The following is a 23,378-nucleotide window of genomic DNA, read 5'->3' as shown; positions in this document are numbered from 1 at the left end:
AGATATCATATGCTATCTTGTACACTACCAATGATGTTTGGACCACCTTAGAGATCACTGTTGGTAAGCAAGATAAGCTAGGAAGTTTTGATTAGAGAATGAACTCTGGGGATTATGACAATATCCAGATCTTCTTCATAAAGCTCTTTTCTCTTAAGATTGTAGTTGATAGAATATGGGATTACTAAAAAGGATTCTATCTACTCCCTCTAAGCTAAATCTTGATTATTTAGTGTTTGTTTCTACATTTAATACTATTATGGATGCTCTAGGTAGTGCACACAAAATACCATAGTTCCAAGAATCACGGCGATTCATGCGATTCACGCGATTTGGCGATTCGATTCAAGCCAAACGATTTTTTGTGAATCGGTGAATCGAATCAGCGATAAAGGGTTTATGAAATAAGTTACTCACTAAATTTCAAGGGTTTTTTAAATTTTCCGATTCATGGCCGATTCGATTCCGATTCATGTCCGATTCACGATTTGATTCGGCCTTGCCGATTCCGATCCGATTCCGATTCTTGTTACTTTGCAAAATACCTTCTCTTGATGGTGTTGCAACTCAGCTCACAAGGGAACAAGCAAAGTTGGCACAAATGGGCACATTGACTCCACCAAGCTCTCAAGCACATCATGCAAGAGATCCACATCTAAAGGCTTCAAGTGGCAAGGGCAAGAAATAAAATAAGGATTATAAGTCTATGATCAAGATAAGGATTATCCTCAATAGCATACACTAGAACCCATGCCCCCTTCAAAAGTGAAATCATCAAAAAAGAAGTTGAAATATGCTTCTTGTAACAGATCAAGACATGATGAGCATAGGTTTTATAATTAGAAGATTGATGAGCTTACACACCTTTAGAAGAACAACATCCTGCTGCCCTCATTAGTGTCTCCTTCAGCATCTTCATCAAAATAGTCAGGGACCACACAATTTGTAGAGAAAAAGTAAAGTACTCTCGGCCTCTATTATTCCTAAAATTGGGAGATGGCTTCTTGATTTAGGTCCATCTCATAATATGGCATCTACAATGGATATATACTCTTCCTTTGAGCCTTCTAATTCTCCTAATAATTTCACATGTAACAATACATACATGAAGGTTTGTGGAAATGTTTCTATCGACATGTACGAGGGATCTTCTAATGATGTACTTTGTACACCCTCCTTGACCACTAACCTGTTTTCAGTCTATCAAATTACTCATAAGGCACATGGTAAGTTAGATCACTCCTGATTATATATACATTAGGGATATGAAAACTTCACTTTTATTCCTTTTCCATCTCTCCTACCAATGATGATCCTTTGACTAATGTTCATACTCTTCCATTAAGGGTGAACCATGCTTGTGACAAGAAATTTGGTCACTTCAAGTTTGGTGTTCTTGAGACTAGTATTGAACTTCCTACTCATTCACCTCCTACTTCTTTAGTTTTTTAAACTTCCTACTCGTTCACCTCCTACTTCTTTAGTTTTTTAAACTTCCTGCTCGTTCACCTCCTACTTCTTTAGTTTTGTGTTTTATTCTTTTGCAAGTTGACCATAAACTTTCAAACCGTGTTGAAAAGAGAAATATGTTGTCTCTCTTTTCTCTTGCTACTGTGGGATACTTGGCCATACATGCATTATATACATTCGTTTAGACATACCATTGAGTCCTCCATGCATCATCATTTGCTTCTTTTATCTCTTTTGGATAGAAGATTCATTCATTGGGTTTTTCCCTTTTTTCAATTTGTGAGAGATTGCATTGTACTTGGGTACCTAACATGGCCTAGTTGTTGGGGCCCATATTGCATTCATATTGCACTAAGTTAATAGGTTAGGATTCAAGTTCCTATCAAGTTCAAGAACCCAATACATCGATACAACAAAAATTTGAAATGAGGTTTTGGGTTGGTTTTGCCATTAATTCCTACATAGAAGCATGAATTAAAATTACAATGTCACACAATATCATATTAACAACTTTGGTTTGGTTATCACATAGTACAAATTTTGGTTATTCACCCTAGCTGTACCCCAAGCATTCCAAACTAGGATTGGCATTGCATTCAAAATGGACTAGCAATAGGGGCAAAACCCTGCAACTTAAACATTGCTTAATAATCTTCTCCCTAACTTACACTTAAGGGGGCGAGGGACGAGGTTGTTACCTAGCTAGTTCTTAGTGGGTACCTATTCAAATCTTCAAATTACTTAGGTTATAGATTGGTTGTCCCAGGTATCACTCTAGAAGTTCCTTATAATGGAGCCATTCTGATTATTTACTTTTGGTCACAGTGTTTAATATTTGCATCATGTATTTAATGTTTGTATCATGGTAGTTGTCAACATACCTTATCATCTTGTCTTTATAAGCAAGGTCTCTCTTGTAAATTTGCATGCTCAATTACTATTTCAATCGATCTTGCATCGTTGAAGCAATCTTGCTATTCTCTATTGTGGAAGTTGTTTAGGTCTTTCATTGATCTTGGGGGTGTTGTGATACCCTTGTCTTCCTTCCTTGGCATTTTACCTCTATTTAGGTCTCATAATGCATGCCCCTATGGTAACTTATGCTTCCAATTATTTTTGCAACAAAAGACCTATATATCACCAAAAAAATGCCTAAAATTATAGTTAAAATCCAACATGTCCATGTGAGAAATGAGGCAAGTTATTGTCCATCTCGTGATCCTCAAACAACCGATAGAGCAAGTCGGATTAGTTTCCAAGCAACCAAATTTTTTTTAAAAATTGCCATTAATCCTCTTCAATGATTTGAATGGAGAGATGGATACCAAAAGAAATACTAAAATTACATATGATTTCAACAGCCTTTACTAACTTCCATCTCTAGTTAACCCATGCCAAAGGCTCATCTTGTTCAATGTCTGAAACTTATTGTTTTTGCCTCCCCGCTGTCTAATTAATAGCCTTCTATAATAGATATCATTTTATCAAAAAAGATATCAATATAGTATATTAATTACTATTACAAATTTATTATTATTAAAATAATAATATAATGTTTTAAGTGGTCATCTTTAGTGAGTTTAGTTTCATATTCAAATAATGATTGTTTTGTTTAGAGATGTCATCTTGTACTTTTCTATTCAAGGAGACTTCATCCCCATTGTTTAATATAAAAATATTAAGTTTTATTGCATGGTATCAAAGCAAGATTGGGTCTAACTCCCACACAAAAGGCCCAAGGTCATGTAGGTTGCATGTTCTTGCATGTGCTTTTCATGAGTTGCATCTTGCTTGAATGTGTAGTTTCTCAAATCATGGGTGTCATGATGGGGTTATTTTACCACACTAAGTCTAGTATTTTGCCACTTGAAGGTTTTATTTTGGGTTTTTTAATTTTTGTCCTCAAAAAATTAGCATTTTTTAATATTTTTCTCCTTAGATAAGTGGATTTTCTAATATTTGTCCTTCTAATTTTGGTAATTTTTTTCTTTTAAAAACTTCTATTGGGCTTTAATAATTTTGTTATCCAAAAACATATTGTGGGTTTGCATTTTTTTTCCTTAAAAAGTTTGAGAGGATTTTATAATTTTTGTCCATAAAATAGTTGTGGATTTTTGCGACTTTTTTACCCAAAAGTCATTTTGTAAAAGGGCTTTACAATTTTTTGTCCAAAATGAAATTTTCTATTTTGCTTTGTCTTGGATTTTGTCATGGGTTTCGATTGATTTTTCCTAAAAAAACATGTTTGATTTTTTTCAATTTTATCCCAAAATTTTGTTTCTAGATTTTTGTATTTTTTCCAAAAGAAAACATGATTGGTGCTGCTGATATCAAGGTCTTTTTTTTTTTTTTGTTAAAAAATCATTGAAGATATTTTATGATTTTTTCCCCACAAATCATTGTTTCTTGCAACTATTTTGAATCACACCTATAGTTGCACGGGCTATCTACACAATGGTTTGTCAATTTTTCCTCAAAATCGTGGTTTCAGTTTGATATCAGTTCCCTTGGGTACCGAGGGTGATACATTTGATTCCCAACATTAGGTTGGATGGTTTGTAGTTATCTAGGTCATATCCAAAAGTTTTGCATATTCAAGGAGGGTCTCAGCAACAAACTCATGTCACAAAGTGTTCTAATGAGAAGGGAGCAGCCTCCTATGCATCTGTAACCAAAAGACCTGCAGATTTTCTTCAGTAGGGTACTTAGTACAATGACCATTAAGGGACGGTATTAAAGTGGTAGCGTATTGTTTTTAATGGTCATCTTTAGCGAGTTTATTTAATATCAAACTCTTGAGCTTTATAACATTTATCAATTTACATTTAAACTATTTTATTGTATTTATACCCTTATTAAATAATCTATTATGGAATAATTATATTTAAATTAATGTAAACTTGATAATAAGTAGGGTGACACAAGCATCATCATGATGTCACGGAAATTCTCTTCATGTGCCACAATTTAATTGGTGTTTATTAAAATTTAAGGGTGAGCATCATTCAAATGATAAAAAGACTCATCTTAACATCATTACTTTAGTGGTTTTTGGAGGCCAAAGTGTTTAGCCATTCACCTTGGGAACTGATGGAAGAAGTTAGTGTATCTGGATGGGAGAAGAGAACAATCTATCAATAATGAAAGGAATCATTCTTTATTATAGTGGATCACAATGTTGTTATGCTCAACAATTTTCATTCACTTCAAGTGATGCCATTTGCTCAACGGCTTTTAAGTGCATGTATGAAAATGGCAAAAGCTTCAAACAAAGAAATGGTAAAAGGAGAAAAAAAAGCCAAGGTGGCAAAGAAAACAACACAAAGTAACATCATCTGTGGCCGAGACAGTGCAAAGAAGGTGGTGTAGAACTTTGCAAAGTATGTAGAGAAGTAAATAAAAACCAAGTTGTAGATTTGGATTCTAGAATGTCCCCTTTTGCCAAAGTGATCACCAAGAGGAGATTATTAGTCATAGGTGGATACAAGGGAATAAATTAATTAATTTAATTGTTGAACAGTCATAAGTACTATGGATTATTTAAATTTAATTAATTAGCAGCTGGACATGTTTTATATTATAAAGTAACTTTATAATAATGTCAATGACAAATTATAATGTACAGTCACTTTTGAAGGGAAAGAAGTAAACTAAAAGAGAAATAAAATAAAGTATTACTTTGAAAAAGGAAAAGCATTAAAAAAGGAGGAAAAGGTGAAATGAGGATTCATTCTTGACTTGTTATTTTCAGAGAAACTTTTCCTTGAGAGCAAAAATCTAAATCTAAATCAGACATGAAACATTATCAGAATCTGGGATGTTTCAGATTCTATGGATGTGTATTACAGCAGGGGCAGTGAGTTATGTGGTGGCATTCAAGAGCAGATGGGCCCTTCCTGGATCTTGATCAATCTATTGGCCAGATAAATATTGACAATGTGGCACAGCCACCCAGCCACGCATTGGGGTTATCCACAGTGGCTAGAACATATAAGCTTCAACAAGATGCAAGCAGTGTCATTAATGCAGCTAAGCATGACTGTTGCATTGACCACCTCCATTGACCAATGGACAGAGAAGCCAAGCTCTATAAACATATGCAGGAAACTAACTTTAAAAGTTAAAGTTTAAATTGTCAAAAAAAGATGCACTTATCGAAAATAAAACTGGTGCAACTCTTCCTGAAATGGCAATCTGAGGAGGTAGGCAAAAGTGTGTAAATGTTGAGAAGGGCAATTGCCAGAAGCCTACATAATTTGCCCGACTGCCAAAACTCTGTGTTTTGAATTCTATCAAAGGACTTGGTTTTTTTGCATGGACTGCAGACTTCTTGGACCATGGTTTCAAAAAAAAAAATTAAATGGTTTTTTCACTGATAAAAAAAGATGTATAAATCATCTTTTGAATGGATGTGGTGAACCATATGTTACCAAAATCCTGTGCTCAATTCTTTTTTGCGTCACCTGATTGCTTAAGCAAAGAAACTGATTAACATAATATTATTTATAATAATTAATACATAAATTAATATTTATTCTCAAACCTTATGTTTTATTTTCAAAACTTTTCTGAATTATAAATATTCTATTTATAGATTATATAAGAATTTAAATTAGAAAAAAATGTAAAAATTTGAATATCTTACATGTTAATTAAATAAATAAGATAGCTAATAAGTTTATTTAAATAGATATAACCTAAAAGATATAATTGAAAAACCCCATAACATAGATTTTATGGTCATTTACATGAAAAACTAGCCAGTAATTAAATATAGATGGAACAAAACCAGGTTTGCTGGCTTGGAATTTATACTAGCCAAATGGTCCTTTTCCTGGAGGAACCTCAAAAAAAACTCATGACAAGATAGAATGGGACTTGCAAGCTTTTTATATCCTTTTTCCACAATGCTTTGGCAACACTGTGTCACAGCCCCCTGCAAGGGTCAACATGATAGATAAGATAAGATAATATTATTAATGTCCACGAGAAACCAACTAGATTTATGGGACTGAGCGTACAAACAGAAGAGCAAGCCAAAGCAGAAGCACCAAACGGTGACTGAGAAAGAACAAAAGCAAGAAACAAAATAAGAGAGAAGACAAGGTAAGGCCTAAGGGTCCTTCCTTGTCACAAAGAAATTAGTAATAGAGGAATAAACCCGTGAACGATCCATAGTCTTAGAATGTCGTGTGGAAACCCTGTAGGACTGTCGCTCCCTAGAGAGACTAGTGCAATGTCTAACCAATCTGGAATGAGAAGTACTGGAAGGCCTTTTCAAACCCTGTGGAGGAGACAAGGGAGAGAAAAAGGCAATAATGAGCTGATCTGAAGTACGCCCCTGAGGTATAAAAGACTACAGAGTAATCTCTCGAAGGTGAGTGGCTTCCTAAAGATAAAGTGCAAGACACCACTGGTCAATGTAGTTAAAGAACATCGAAAGAGAAGAACAGTCTCTAAAAAGGCAATAAAATCTCCCTCTGATCTCACAGTAAAGAGGGCATAGAAAAATGAAGTGGATCTCAGTCTCAACCTCTAACAAAGTACACAATTGACATATTCGATCAGCCCAATCCATATGGTGATCGCTCCGAGCCCTGAGGCAGTGTGAACCAACTCTGAATGAGCCTAAAGAAAACCGTAAGGCAAGATTCCAGCGCCGATATAGATAGGCAGGGCGAACAATAATACCATCCTGAATCTCAACAAAATGCTTGGCATAGAAGACCATCCTAGGTTGCAGATTGTTGATCCCATATGTTTTCAAAAGTCCATCTGACAGCATTGCCCTTGCTTTTATGTAATTCACAAAGAGGCTGCTTGATTATAGCAAGAGGTAGAATATCAGAGGAATTTCTTTGCCAAGTGGTAACCAGTTCCTATATGTGCACCTTGTCGATAATTCAACCTAACTCAGAAGCTTACTAGTGATCAGTTGACAACACAAAGCATTACAGCATTTTTTATTTCCATTACAAATTTTATTGTTAAATTAAATATAGTTTGATACAGTACATGCTTAAAGTGTCATTATGATGTAATCAGATGTCGTGACATCTTCCAATAATTGACCCCGTGTACATCAGTAATGAGACGTGTTAGGTAGTACCATAATAGTATCCAGCACTGTTTTTCTACATGTTTTATTAGACACTGGCTATCATTTAGTTTCTAATTTTTTTTAAATCTTACCCATTACTAAAGCCTGGCAATTTTTTATTACTGATAAATATCAAGTTACTAGAAATGAATCCCTTTGCCACAATGATGGATTTTTGAAATTGTTGTTGAATAGATTAAGCAAGGCGCTAAAGCTCCATTTGACAGGAACTAGTTAAGTCTTAAGAATATTGAAGTCTTGAGGATGCTTGTTTGTCAGGCACTACTGACGGTCCTTGAGGAAAACAAATAATACACATGCAGCCAACAGTGCTTCCAGCTTTTCTCTGATCTTTACAAGATGCTTCATAATGCACCATTACAAATTACAATCCTTCAACTATGCTGTCATAGCCACTCCACACATGTATTTACAGAAGTATATTTGATACTTACAGATTTCTGCAATGATATCTGTTACAATTTCTGTCCTATTTTACACAGTTCATATTTCATAATTCATCATCCTTCTTCATGAACCAACTCTACATGTTAAAATACTGCTTGGTATGCAGTCAATTACGTTCAAAGGTATCTTCTGGGCTGCTTGATTGAGGAAATTTTACTTAAATACTTTCATAATGTATCATATTTTGTCCATTTTCTGTGCTTAAAGGGCTACACTATTACATATATATTGCTAGTTATAATGAAAATGAAATTCTGTTGTCCACACAAAAGCAGCCATGTGCTAACTTAAGAAGCACACGCAAAAGCAAGCATATGCTAAATTAAGAAACAATTGAAAGCCATCTCCTCGCTTGCCACCTCAGCAATGTCCAGTAAAATTATAAATATTATATATTAAAAATGCCTATCCTTGACAGCACAGTAAAAATAGGGTCAAAAATGACAAAAAATCTAGATCAATCCCTCCTCTTCAATGTTCTAACAAATTTGCCACTCTTAGGTTTGGAAAATAGCCCGTGGATGAACCTGAAGTTCAAGATAATCAGGATGCTTCTCCCATTGCCCTCTTGTATCACCAGGCCTCACCAGTACTCAACCTGAAACCCTTCTAGGTGACATAGATGCAATCATCAAAACTCTTCAATGTTCTAACAAATTTGCCACTCTTAAGTTTGGAAAATAGCCCGTGGATGAACCTCAAGTTCAAGATAATCAGGATGCTTCTCCCATTTCCCTCTTGGATCACCAGGCCTCACCAGCACTCAACCCGAAACCCTTCTAGGTGACATAGACACAATCATCAAAGCCAAAACAATTGAAGATTTCTTGCCCCTAGGACAAGGCCTTATCATTTTCTCAGCAAATCATCTTCCAAGGTAGGAAGAAAAATGAATCACTAAGAATAGACGAAGCAAAGGAATATGTGGCTGAATCCTAAGCAACTTTGCAAGGCAACTTCAAAGGGAAAAAGCTACAAAATGATTTTTCTTTCCAAGAGTTGTCAAGGTTTGAGCAATGCCCTGAAGGAATATTGACTCAAAAGTCAAAGGTCTTATCCAAGATCACTCTCTTATTGTGATAGGTGTGCAAGAAACTAACTATACTTTCCTAGCATGTTGAACTTCTGAAAATCTATTTAAAACAATTTTAAAGAAGATGTCAAGATTGTTAAAAGTGCCTCAAGAGGCCTGCTCACTGCTTGGCATGCTAGTTGCCTCAACAAGATTGATGGTTACAAAGAGATTATCGGTTTTCTCATTTTAATCAAAGGAGATTTCTTTCACCTTTAACAAATTTTATGCCATTATTCTCCCATTAACAAGAGGGAATGTAGACTCTCTATCTCCTCTTGAACTGAAATTTGAAAGCCTTACAATATGGTTCTAGCTAGCAATTTGTTGATGTCAGTTTTTATACCACATAACATATTAGCAATTGAATATCTGATACAGAGTATCAAACACACAATTCCTCTCTTGAAAAGTTAATACTCATGGGACATGAGAATAACTCCAATGTTCCTTACACTTGTGGATACTAACTCAGTATATCGATGTGATTTGCTAGTAATCACGTAGGTGGTCTTACGTTATTCATTCAAGGATGACTTGGGTTTTTGGTGAGATGGTGATGATTTTGTATGAGTGCCAGGTGATGTTGATGGTGATAGTGATGGTGGAGGGTGTAGCGCCAGAGAATGTTGATTGCGTGAGGAGGAGGCAATAATGCCTCTAATGACTTCTACCTTCCTAACTTTCTTAAGAGTGAAATCCGACTACTCAACTACTTGCTATTCTACTCCTACTCCTATAAATCGAAAGATTAGCAAATGGACCGGGGATCAAATCTAATGAAAGTTAACCAGTGGCTCCACCTCCATTGATGCAATGATTCAAAGGAAAAGAGAACTAGTTTACCACACAAGGTTCCCTAACCAGCGGCTAAGATGCTAGTGGCCTAGTTGTAGATCCCTATCAAACATTCACTAACATCACCATACAATTAGCCATCTACTTCTACTCTAACAACATGAAATGAAATCCTACTTTAATTTGAGAGATGAGAAGAACCATGCAATACACCAAAATGATCATGTATATCCACCATGCAAGCCACAACAATGAATAGAGAACAATTTTGATAGTATTTTGGCAACAATTCTCCAACATAACTCTCTCACAAATGAGAGCAAAATGGCCTTATATAGAGGCCAAAATTACAATCGACGGTAGAGACCAAAAGCAAAATCAACGATCCAAATTGGATCCTGAAACCCTAATTAGGGTTGCCACCCCATCAGCCAATGAGAAGACGCCACCTTGTCAATGGACCAATGAACAAAAAGGAAAAGTGGCAACCAATGAGAAGGCACCAAAATGGTAGCCAGTCAGAATTAAACACTTGTCCTACCCTAGAAGAAAGAAAAATTGCCACTTGGGCTTACATAAAATGATCTTATAATATAGTTCTACCCCTTTCTTTCATCTTTTAGCCGAAGCAATGAACTTGGCTAGCTTGTTGTTGACTTCCTTCATGGGAGGACAAAGCATGTGCTTCATCTTGAGCTCAGCTGAATTCATCATGTTGCTTGCTACTTGCAGTGTCTTCTCATGATCCTTCTCATATTCTTTTGCATATCCGATAAAGGCATTGAGGGAGGCAAGGGTGCCCAAATGTTTCTTCTTGATGGCAACCTTCCTCAACTCATCCAATCTTGACCCAAATTTTGCCTCATTGACGTTCTCCTCTTATCCACTTGAATTAACCTCTTTGGCCTCTAGCCCCAAATATTTTCAAATCACTTCCTCCAAATTTGTTCTCCTTGAAATTCACTCTTCCTTGAGATTCACTTTACAATTTTCACCACCTCTAAATCAAATAAAAGAGGTAGGACCCCATGTAGAATTGCTTTTGATTTTGTACAATCCTAAGTTACAATTCTAAACTCTTGCTTATGATCCTAGCCCAATCAAATCTTCTTTTTCCTTTTTCAATTTCATCAATAAAGAAGTACATCCAATTTTCAAATTGCATACCTTGAGCTAGGCCCATGATCCGGCTGAGAAGCACAATGAGATCTCCATATTTTGAGTTGAAGTTCGCCACTGTAAGCCTTTGATAATCTGGTTACTCCTTTCTTTCCATCGTGTAGCCAATCCTGCTTTAGATGCACGAAATAAGCTTCTTGGTTATCCTAAAATGATTTGGCTGCCTGATCCATCATCACCATTGTCATATGAACTGGGGAATGTTAAATGCTTCTTTGATCGCTTGTCCGCCAATATTGGCCAACACCCTCTTCCCTTCATCGAAAATGATGGATTTGCTAATCAAATCAAACCTGGATGCGCACTCCATAACCAACTCTGGACAAGGCAATGTAGGAGGAAAAGTTGTTGCATGTACAATTCCACTCCTGTATATCTTTTTTGCCAAAGGGGATTGCCCTTCCTTTAGTCTGTCCTTTATCTGTAGCATATTTACTGTACCAACATTGGTATCGGTTATTCACCTCATTTTCGAGAAGAAAGTTGTTTTGAGCATCATATCCTCTGTCTTTCTTAGTGTTTGTTCCCTTAGGGTTATTGCTTGCACTAACATCGACCATCCTAAACACTTATTTCTACCCCTTCGTTCTAAGTGATATGGACTACCCTTATCGATCTTCAACCTTCTTTCTATTGATGGATTCTACACTTACTTTTGCCTCGCCAAGTCCTATCACTACACTTATCAATCTCCAATCTTCAACCTAGGATGAGACTAACACTTATTTCTGTCTCACCATTCCCTAAAGATGGGCTACACTTATATCTCTCAACTTCAACCTAGGATGGTCTAGCTTATTTCTGCCTCTTCAAATGTCCTATCATGGATCCTACCCTTATCAATCTCCAATCTTCAACCTAGGATGGGATGATGAAGTGGTGGATGATGAATGCAAGAAGAACCAAGGAAAACAAAACTAGACAAGAACAAAAGAGCAAAATCTGCTTAAGGACCACTTTCAACTCTAAATGAATTGAACTTATCTTTACCAATAGCCGGGTCTTCTTTTGAATTTCGGATCAGACCTGGGAATTTCAAGTCCCTTGCTAATATTGATGCCCTGGCTAAAAAAATTAAAATTTTACCCACTTGAAATTGCGCATGCATGTGCCAAAAAATCAGACTTTATCACTTGTTTTCTTCACCAACAAAATCATCCAATCTCTAGGAGAAAACCGCAGCCCCTCTTGAAAATCAGAATTTTGTCTTCCACAAATTTCGACTCTCACCAAATTCGGCTCCCACAAAAATCGCCTTAGGGCAGAAATGCAACCTTCAAGGGAAAAAATCAGATTGCCAACAATGGAAATCCACCTTTGCAAGAATGCCAAAATTGGGAAAAAATTGCCTTCCTTAAGAAAAATCGCTACCTTCCTCAAAATTCGCCCAAGCATGGAAGAGGAGGATGGAATGAATGAGGTAAGGAGAAGGAGATCCCTCTTATAACCAATTCACTTGCCTTCTCTAGCTGGCCGACTTGCACCTAGGAGGGAAAAAAACATCAATTAATGCACAATTTTGACCCAGATTAAATGATAAGCTAAAAATTAATTTTGCTACAAGGAAATTTGCATTTTTAAATTGTCGGTTAAAGCAAAAATTGCAAAAAATAAAGTAAATAAAGCCTTGGAGATGCTAAATGTTTCCATTTAATGACGATTTAGTAATTAATATATCTTTAAAAATCAGATTTTGGCAAGCCAAAATTGATTTTTTCAATTTTAAATTACTAATTTCTTTAAATATTTTATAATCTTCAAGGAAAATTAAACCCATTTAATGCTAATTTTTGCAATTTAATCCAAATCAATTTTGCTATGCAATTTTTTTTTTTTTTTTTGACAAAACTAAATCATTTCTCTAGAGTTTAAAATCGATTCTCCTATTTGATTTCATCATCACAAAATTAATTTTCTCATCGAAAAATTTCAAGATTTTCCAAAAACTTAAATCTAACAAAATTTCATTTTTTGAAAATTATTCAAATTTAGACAATTATATCCAAATTTTCAAAATAAATTGTCTAAGTACAAAATTTACAATTTTACCCTGCCAAGTGTTGTTCTTTGAAATTTGTTTGGCCTAAGAATGAAATTGGTCGTTCTGAAAAATCAAGTTGAAACCGGGTGAAAATAAATCTAACCCTCTCCCCTTTAGCCTTAAGGCGTCCAAGATGTAAAATTTTCAAAAAATCAAATCAAAAATTTTTTTTGGACAACTCAAAAAAATTTGCCAAGGCGACCGAAAAAGGGGGTCCCCAAAATTTTGGGGCGATGGTGTGAGAACCTCACAACACAATTATAGTCTCATAGCTTTTCCTTACAAAAAGAAGTGTACAAACACTCATGATACATGTTGAGAGCATTTTGAAGACATTATTTCCTTCACTAGGCTCATGATATCAAATTAAATAGAGAAAAACTCACATAGTTTAACTGAAAATTTGGGGATAATTCAAGAAGACATTCTCATTCTTTACCCTTCTATCACCAACATAATAATTCAAAGCATGATTTCTGATCACAAGCCAATTATTTTTGACAATGGGTGCAACAAAACCAAGGAATTATTCCCTTCAAATATAATGTTGATTGCACTCATATGCCAACTTTCTCTTGGGAGGTGAAGCAGAGCCAAAATTCTGTGATCTTCTCCAGTAATGCTCAAAATGTTCTGAAACTTAAGATCTTGAGAAAATGTCTAATTTGAGAAAATGGTGAAAATATAGTTTTCCTCTACTATGCCAAAGCAATCCCTTTTTCTTAGGTTAGGTCAAATTGAATAGAACATTGAAACCAAGCCCTTTACCAATGCTCTCAAGCTCCAAAGAAATTCTCATCTTTCTTAACTACATCAAGGAGCTCAGCAAGAAGGATAGAGACTCAAATCTTGTATTAAGCTTGTCTACATTGTAATCAACCCTCCTTCCAGCCTTTGGAAGCAAAACTGGATTCATTAATACAAAGGTGGTAGGTGGTAATGAAAATATTTGGTGGTTCTAGAATTCATTTTAGTTCATCACTGTTTCATATTCAATAAACATCTCATTATATCATGCTTTCCAAGAAACTAGTATGAGAGACAAGTATAAATATTGGTTCATCATTTTTTGAAAGAACTTGGAGACATTTACATCAAGATGTCAATTTTTTAATAAATAATGAAAACAGTTTTAATGCAAGTAAAATTTAAGTGGAGGAAAAAACAGCATAATTTATTGTTTGCAAATTTAATTTTTTTGACAATCTATATCTGGATTCATAAATACAAAGGTGGTGGTAATGAAAAAAATTGATGCTTCTAGAATTCATTTTAATTTGTCACTGCTGCATATTCAATAAACATCATTCTTGCCAAGAGACTATAGCATGATAGACGAGCATAAATATTAGTTCATAATTTTTTGAAAGAAATTGGAGACATTTACTTCAAGATGTCAATTTTTTAATAAATAATTAAAACAGATTTAATGCACGTAAAATGTAAGTGGAGGAAAACCCAACAAGGTTTATTGTTTGCAAATTTTAATAACTTTGACAATCCATATCATGACAGTAGATAGCATTCATAAAATACAGCTTTTGAAGAGGACTAAAGGTGGAATTCATACACGCACCTATCTGTATGAGAACAGAAATTATTTTGCAAGGTTCAATCATGACTGTTATTAAATGCACATCTTTGGTCATGAGCACAAATGATTGAAGTTGAAATCTATCAAATGGACCATGGAGTGTGCCCTAAGTCCCACAATGTTTCTAAAGGTGTATGGAATACATACACAGTACATGCACCTATCAAGGGCATAAAAACAGATCTTGTATAGAAAAATCACAACAATGCATAGGCACTTATGTATCTGTGTAGGAGTAGAAACAAATATTGTTCTACAAATCAGAATAGTATGTGTATGCACTATAAAGTAATTAAAAGCAATGGAAATGTAAAATTGTAAACCCAACAATCATGAAAATCATATTGTATGACACATTTTAGGTTTTTTTCTTTCCCGTTTCATTTTTGTGCCTTTTTGGGGCCGAGAAACTAAGATTTTGGGCTTTTATGAAGGAAGATGAAAGGAAATGGATGCAAGATGTTTCTCATATTTCGAGAGATCTTTCTACCCATTTCTAGTATGGGAAATGTATCCCAATCCTTGACATGTATCCTAGGGGATCAAAGACACATCCCAAAGGATGAGAATTGAGTCTACTTGCAACATTGAATTTATGCCAAGACACCTTCTTTTAGCCATAAAACATCTAGGCTTGACAAAAATAAATAAGCTTATTGAGAAGGCTAGAAATCAACCCAAATGGTCACACCTAGTTCGCCTTACTAAAGACTATCAAAACAACTAGGCCCATATCAAGAAGAAATTCAATTGTTCTCCCTATAGTTCTTTAAAAGATGATTTTATTATGTGGGATTATGTGTGCTCCTTAGGTTGTTATTTGGTCAAGGAAGGCACACTCTTTTTCCATGATGATGAAATTCTTAATAGGTATCTCCACAACATCAAGCATTACAGCATTATTGCCAAAGTAAAATACATCCCTGACTTATTCACTAGCAAAAAAGTCTCATTTTGCTTCAAGGCTTGTGAAAAACAAATTTGCTCTTTGACCATGAAGAAGTTGCTTTTATTTGGATCCCCCTCTCTTTGTTTTGGGTTCACTTCCAAAATCACCTGAGTCTTTCAATTTGCACCGAAAAATGGAACTCATGTTATACTTCAACATGCTCTCATGCAAGCTATAACAAAAAACCATGGTCTTCACTTCTTTTCTTTTGCAAGTTATTTATTTAGCTTGACAAGAATAATAGAATCTTTAAAGATAATGCTACACCAAAACACTTTATCCACAAGATTTAGCTAGCTATGGTGGTAAATGCAAAGGCTTATTTAAAAGAAAAGCAAATCCTGAATGTTCTATCTAGCACTTAGACTCTATTAAAAATTTGAATAATTTGGACATCATTTGCAATGCTTCCATTCTCTACCTTGTTCTTCATCATCCATTTCAACTATCCTACACTTTTTCAAGGTGCCTCGAAAGCCAATCCTAGCATTGTAGCTACAAGTAGAGTATTGTGGCTAAGTTCTTCGGAAAATATAAAAGGAAATTTGCATAAATCTTGGGCGAAACCTCTACCAATGTTGTAGGCTAAGCTACAATACTCCTAGTGCCTATTCTATAGTAAGATGCCCTAACAAGGGCAAGGGCCCCCATGCTATAGAAAGAGCTATAATGGATGAGAAAGGTACCTCCTGCCATGTGGGCTAGCAAACATCTACCAAATATATGGTACTCTGGTACAAAGCTTCCAACCCCGACTATAATCGATAGCTTATATCCCATTGTCTTTCTGGATAGTTTTGGGAATATTCTTTTTGTGATAAAAAAAAGTTGAACATCTAACTTAATGAAATTGATGAGTTCAAAGTTGAGAAGAAGTTGAAATGAAATCAATGAGGACAAATATGAGAAGAAGCTTATTCAATTTCTTCAAAACCTGTTGTCAAAGAAATAAAGGATTTTTATGCTATTATATGTACTTACAGTAAAACCAATTAGGTACCTTTATGAGTTTTAAAGAATGTTGTTGCCTACAGAACAGAAGTGCAGATGCCTTGGAGATATCAAACTTATCAGTTACCTCTACCTAATTGTAACTCTTCTAATTTTAAAACAAAGCCACAATAGACATAATGACAGCTATAAACCATACTCAACAGAACCCCAAAAGAATTTGTTAGCATTGAGGCAAACAAAGTCATCATGCAAAGGGTTGCTTCTAAAGGAATCATTACATGTTGGAGAACACGTATAGCAAGGCAAGTCAGAAATAAAGTACAAGACAAAATGTAGTGTTATTACTTATTTCAATGACTTAAAAAGCTAGTAATACTTCTGAAAATGAGAGTATTAATAATTCACGAACAACAAGACAAAGGGCTCAGTTTCACTTCCGAGAATACAAAATGAGAAATTGCTTTCAACAACAGTATTTTATTAACAGTTTGACCATCAATGCTAAGTATAGCTGTGTTCATAAATACTTTAAAAGTGTCATTGCCAACAAAAAAAATAGTAAAGTAGAACATTTAATCACAAACTTAAATAATACTTGAAATTTCAACTACTCTATATTATTGCCATAATTTTTGGAACCTAAAAATGTTAATGTCATACTTAAAAGTTTATTCAGTTTTCAAAAGATGAATATAAAGTGACAAATAATCATTAGTCTCACTAGTCTGTAGTCCACACCAAAAGAAGGATCCCATGGTGACACCAATCTCTAAATGCAACTCCAACTGTGCCTGTCTCTATGGACTCTAGTAACCTAAACAAATGAGTGTTGCTCCAATTGCATCGATGTCACCTATACCCAACATTGGGAGCAAGTTGTTCATTCATGTATCTAGTTCAGAGCTCATGGTCAAGACTAAATGAAGAGTTTCGTAACTTCCAACAGAACTATAACCTTGGATGATAGCAAAGCATGTTCTTCTTGTGCCTCCAATGACTTCTCAAACAGCCTCTGCTTTGAGCCACTCTAACGATACCCTTCAATCTACTATTAGCAATTACAATATGATGGATGTGTTGAAACAATTGATTAATTGTGTATTGTCTTTGATGTTACACAAAATGTCATATCATTACTAGTCAGTGTATACCGAGCTCACTCGAGCATTGAAAACATTTTTTTGTGGCTACTAAGCGTTCCAGAGTTTGCCTAGTTCAGAAGTCAGTATCTACTAAGTTCACTCAGGCACCAAAGGAAAGTCTGCAGAAGATGAGTGTTAATCGAGCGCACTCGGTTAATGAAGGAAATGTTGGATGGAACCAGTGTTAACAGAACTCACTCGGTTACCAAAGGAACTTTGCGAATATGCAGTGTTGACCGAGTTCACTTGGTTAACACAGGGAAATCGTTTATGAGTTAGTGTCTACTGAGTAGGGTCGGCTAACAAAGGATTTTCTTGTTTCGGCATATTGAGTTCAATTGATTTATCTATCGGTTCTAGCTGACTGAGAAAATAAATATTAATTATTCTAAGTTATATTCTAGCTGACTTGACAATATGAAAGAAATAAATATAAGGTCAAGTTGAGGATTAGAAGTGTGTGACTGCATAGAAGATAATTGAAGATTTAATGATGCTAAGAGGAAGCAAATCAAGAAGGATAGGCAGAATATCCTTGAGAAGCTGAAACAATACATTTGATCAGGAAGGATCAAGTATACAAGCCAGAATTGAGATCTGTAATTAGCAATTTAGTTGCATCAAGAATCAGGTCATGCCATTGTTACTCTCTAACCATTGTAGCAGTGATCTAAATCTTTTAACAAAGTTGTCTTAACAGCTATTTGTAAATCCTCTAACAAAGTGGCATTTCTATTGAATTGTCCAAAAGACCTCTAACAAGGCCACTCCTAACAAGGTGATTAAATCCTCTAACAGGGTCACACCTAACAATGTGTTTTGTAACCTTTAACAAGGTTGGCTCCTAAAAGGGCTCACTTCAAAGGAGTGAAAAATAGTAACTAGTTGCAATTGGTGATTTTTCCCAAATTGGGTTTCCACGTTAAATCTTGATGTCAAATGTGTTCATGCTATTTCTTTTATATGTTTGCAACTAAGTTAAAGTAATAAGTAATCACAGATAACATCTTAAGATTTTTATGTTAAGTGTTTGTTGAGCATTCTCAGTATTTGCCAAGTTACAGCATTTTCAATGTGTTTACCGAGCAATAACAGAGTTCAGTTTTTAGAGATCATTTTTATGTTAAGTGTTTGTTGAGCATTCTCGATATTTACCAAGTTACAACATTTTCAATGTGTTTACCGAGCAATGACAGAGTTCAGTTTTTAGAGATCATTTTGTACTGACATCTAAGGGATCTGGGATTTATTTTAGTAGTAGCTGATTCACCCCTCCCCTCTCAGTTACTCCACTTATATTTCCAACAGGATTTTTCTACCTTGAATACAAATGAAGATTAGGGAATTAACTATTAAGCATCCTTCACTTCTCTACAGATTTGTCCAAATTCATTTTGCTACATCTTGTAGAATTTGACCATTATTATGTTGGATATCACTTAATTCTACAAGCTTATTTCTTTACGTTAGACATTTTAAGCAATCTTTTTTGTAAGTAAAAGATGCTTTACATAGTCAGCCATAGCTTTCATTAATCTAAGCATTTGGATCTTGTTGACTCACACGACTATCATTACATATATACAAGTCTCATTATTCATTTTATCATCATGTGATTTTTTTTCCTTCAAATATGGCACCTCTCATGGAGTAGTCCAAACATGAAACATTACCATCTTGAGAATAATTAATTCAAGTTAAACGCTTTCAACATTTAAACAGAATTGATCATATATTTATGAGAGGTCTGTCTAACTACACATTTGAGTTACCTAAAATAAGTAAAATAAGACCTGTACCTGTACACAAGAAAAATAAGCTGAACAAAAATTGGTGAATAATAGGTAAAGATAAGGAAGTAGAAGAGTATTGAGACCCTACATGGTCAAGAAAAGCTTATGTTATATGTTAAAGATATCATACTCAAAGATTTTAGTCATAAGACGACATATGTAGCATGAAAGACAAGAAAACAACACAACCCGTGAAAAACAATAAATGGAAAAGTTATCGAAAAAAACCTTGTAAAAGTCATGCAACATAATGAGCTAGCTATAAAGCATAATGTGTGTCATAAGGAGTTGCAAAGAATAATGAAGAGCTGCAAAATTTTACGTTTTATAGAAAGTTATACAAAATTACGAGAATCTAATATTCCAAAATGCAAAAAGAACCAAGTGTAAAATAAACGATTTTAAGACTTGGAAGAGAGCAACTGTTTTGAAGTAATAAGCATAGAGTCTGACAACTAAACTCTAGCTAAATACAAAATACATACTGGCCTTCCAGTTGAAAGTCCTCTTGTCCTGAGATGCCATTCATTTTTTCATAGGAGAGTGTTCCTTTTATATTGTCTTATATTTAGTAAGCCCTTTTTTGTTATAATTTCTTTCTGTAATAATCAGTTATTTCATTTGATTCATAACAAAGAGGTGTTGGAAGCCCAAACAAAGAGAGAATGCACATTCTTAGCATTACATGTTTGGTCCTTGTTCTAAATAATGACCTTTATCCTTGTCTAGTTCATCAAAAGTGATCCCTACCACATACAGAAAGAAAGTGCAAATTCTGTTCATCATCCAACTCTAGATTCTGGTCTTCAAACTAAAGTTTCCCAGTTATTTTTAAGTTTAACCCTATTTAGCCTCCCCAGATGCAAAAAGATGGGTCTTCCAAAATTCATGATCCATTCTAATAATAGCATAAGTTTGCCTTGTGGCAGACATGCTTTCATTGCTTTGCTAGAATAGAAGTGCACTTCTGAGTTTGAACTTTGAATCTTAGACATCATGTATCAACAGCTACCCCTTCCACATGCAAATAGAAAAATCAAAACTCTGCTCCAAATAATGAATCAGGGTGCAAGGGAACAACTTGATGTGGTTGCATCCAGCTCCACACTAGTACCACTAATATTCCCAGCAGTTTCACTCTTGTGCAATGTGGAATATAACTGAAACCATCGACTTCAATGCACTTTGTGACCTGCTCAAGTTTTGGTTGTTATCTAAGTGAGACCCCGTCATGGGCTCACCAGACAGCGGCAATCTGCCTCCAGTGGTACTCAGAAACAGACCAGGACTATTGGTCGTCCTGGGCCTTACCCTTCGCTGCTGGATTTCTTTTCGCAGAGAAAGGACCTCTAGTTCTTTTGTTGTTCCCTTTTGTTGCTTTGTTGTTTGCTCTTTCCCAGGACACCACTTGGTGCTCCTGCTGGGTTGTGTTTCCCTGTTTCTGTGTTTTCAGTCCCTTTGACCCTTTTGTTGATCTCTTGTTAGACATCAATAAATTGATCTTATCTTATCTAAGTGTCATCCCTTAATTTACAAGTTATTTTGTACAGTAAAATAACTATATAATAGCATTTTTCCCTGATTGACAATCTTTCTATAGATCTTATTAACTCTAGCTTTCATTCAAGAAACTATAATTTCTAGTACGGATCTTAAAATCCCCAGACCCTAAACACAATCTTAAAACCACAAGAGCTCAAAGAATTAATGACCAAAATTCATGAAAAACAAATTAGACTCCACGAGAAAGCAGCACTCTCCCAATATTGACCTCTTCACTTGAGTGGCAGTTGTAGTGCTCTTGGTCCCACAGATTGTTAGGTAGCATAATTTATATCATTTAATTTCCGAAGTCAAAACTTATGAAAATGTTACAGAAACTTCGAGCCCTACAATCCAAAATCCAGTTTCACAAGATGGTCCTGTGAGCCGTTAAGAAATTATTTTAGTACCCGTTGTTTTTTTGGAGATGTGGTGTAATGACTGGTCTTTGAAAATAATTCTGTCTATTCCACGTGATTAGCAAAGTATTTTCACTCTTTGATTACAAAATTTTGAACCAAAAAGTTCAAACGATGTATTAAAAAAAGGGGAAAACAAAATGTTCAGACATGTGGCAAATTTAAGTTAAGCATTGGTTGCATAAGTTCAGCACCAACCCACATGCATAGATCCGCATGCCCTCACAGCCGCTTTCTCTCAACTATAACTGAATTTCAAATTCCAAACTACCGATGTTCCACTAATTACAAATCATACAATAAGCTGGTTTTAAAAACTACACAGGACCTCCTAAAACTCAAAAAACTACACAACAATCGGCTGCATAGAATCATCCTGTTAAACCATAACTCGCATCTCTGCAAACATCCACAAGTACAATTTTCTAATTTCTCTAAACTTTCCAAATCAATTACTGACTCTTTTAAATTTTGCAGTCACAGATACTGTTTGATATTCTGCAATCCTTCTGTGCAGAAACTAATCACATATAAGCTTAAAGCACCTAGTCAGTTGCACTTAGCCATTCCTAATAGCAACCTTGATACGAAATGACTTTCGGAAATCACAATACACTAAACAACATAGACTTCTATATTATGTAGTTTCCATACTGAAACCCTTTATTTCCCACCATAAAAAAATGTCTCATATCCCTGGATTAACGAACATAGATTTTGATGAATCGTTATTTAAACAGAAAATAACCAATCATACAAATAAAAACGAATCAACTCTTATGAAGTAAGCTGGTAATTATTTTGTAAAATAAATTAGCATCTAATGTCAAATAATACAAAATAAACCCCTGAAAGTCTAAATTCAGATAAAGTAAAAATCTACAATGAATCAGAGAAATTTGAGAAGGATATGAAGAACAACCATATTGGAACCTCTGTCGTAAGTGACAACTTGGCCTTCTAACTCCTCGCCCAGCGTTGTTTTAATGGACAGCCGCCATCCGATCACGAATTCACCATTCCCAGGCGACTCCATGCTCAGAACCCTAACGTTCTCGTACACGCTAGGGTTAAACCAAGAAGTAATTCGTTTGTTAATTCGTTTTGTACAGATTGGGTTCGAAACCCAAAAGGAAAAAACTTAAGCTCCCATTTCTGCAGCTTTCTAATGGCTGCCAAAATTTGGCTATGGGTATGCCAAATTTTCGTGCCAGGTACGCTACAGGGTAGCTCGTGTGTCACCTGTTTGACAAAATGTCTTATGGAGCTTCTGCGAAAGAAGCTGAACAAAAATTAAATTTGAAAAGAGAACTCTCCTGATCATTCACTTGAAAAATATATGCGACATAAGCGCTTGGGCACATGGGTCGAGCACGCTGGAGAAGGGAGCTAAATAATAAACATGATTGCATTGCGAAGGATAATATTTTTCAAAATCAGTTATAAATTATATATTTAGAAAATATATATTTTACTATATTGTTTATTTTGTTCGCATATGATAAAGTGTCAATTAATAATTATTTATATCATACATGTTCACTTCATTTAAAATTTAAAATTTAAAATTATGTTTGATGAAATACAATATAAAAAAAAATTAAATGTAAAAATAATGTCACTTTTAAAAAATTTCTAAATAAAAATATACTTTTATCAAATTAAATTCAAAAAGATCTTAAAGAGATAATATATGAGATGAAATATTCCGGATTCTAATTACATTTGCTAATTTAAAGTCTAATATTTTTCATAATAAAAAATTAAGAATTGTGAGATTAAAATTGGTATCATGAGTACTCTAATTGAATAAAATGCATGTTCTAACAAATCATATGACATATTAGAATGCTAACA

At 34.8% G+C, this 23,378-nt stretch overlaps 1 protein-coding gene across 1 annotated transcript in view; it reads right to left on the bottom strand.

Annotated features, from left to right (window-relative positions):
- The window catches only part of LOC149558859 (RNA-processing, Lsm domain-containing protein), a 42,360-nt gene extending 19,506 nt beyond the window's left edge, over positions 1–22,854 (bottom strand). The window contains exon 1 of the mRNA XM_089832873.1: positions 22,435–22,854. Coding sequence (XP_089688999.1) covers positions 22,435–22,557 — 123 coding nt within the window. The 5' untranslated portion in view covers positions 22,558–22,854. The remainder of the gene's footprint in view (positions 1–22,434) is intronic.
- Between the last annotated feature and the right edge of the window lie 524 nt (positions 22,855–23,378).

This window comes from Cupressus sempervirens, chromosome 5, assembly GCF_028749045.1.
Source record: "Cupressus sempervirens isolate cs-2001-9-10 chromosome 5, ASM2874904v1, whole genome shotgun sequence".
In the NCBI taxonomy this organism is placed as follows: Eukaryota; Viridiplantae; Streptophyta; class Pinopsida; order Cupressales; family Cupressaceae; genus Cupressus; species Cupressus sempervirens.
Note: the sequence above shows the minus strand (reverse complement) of the source record. Positions and strands in the feature narration are given on the sequence as shown.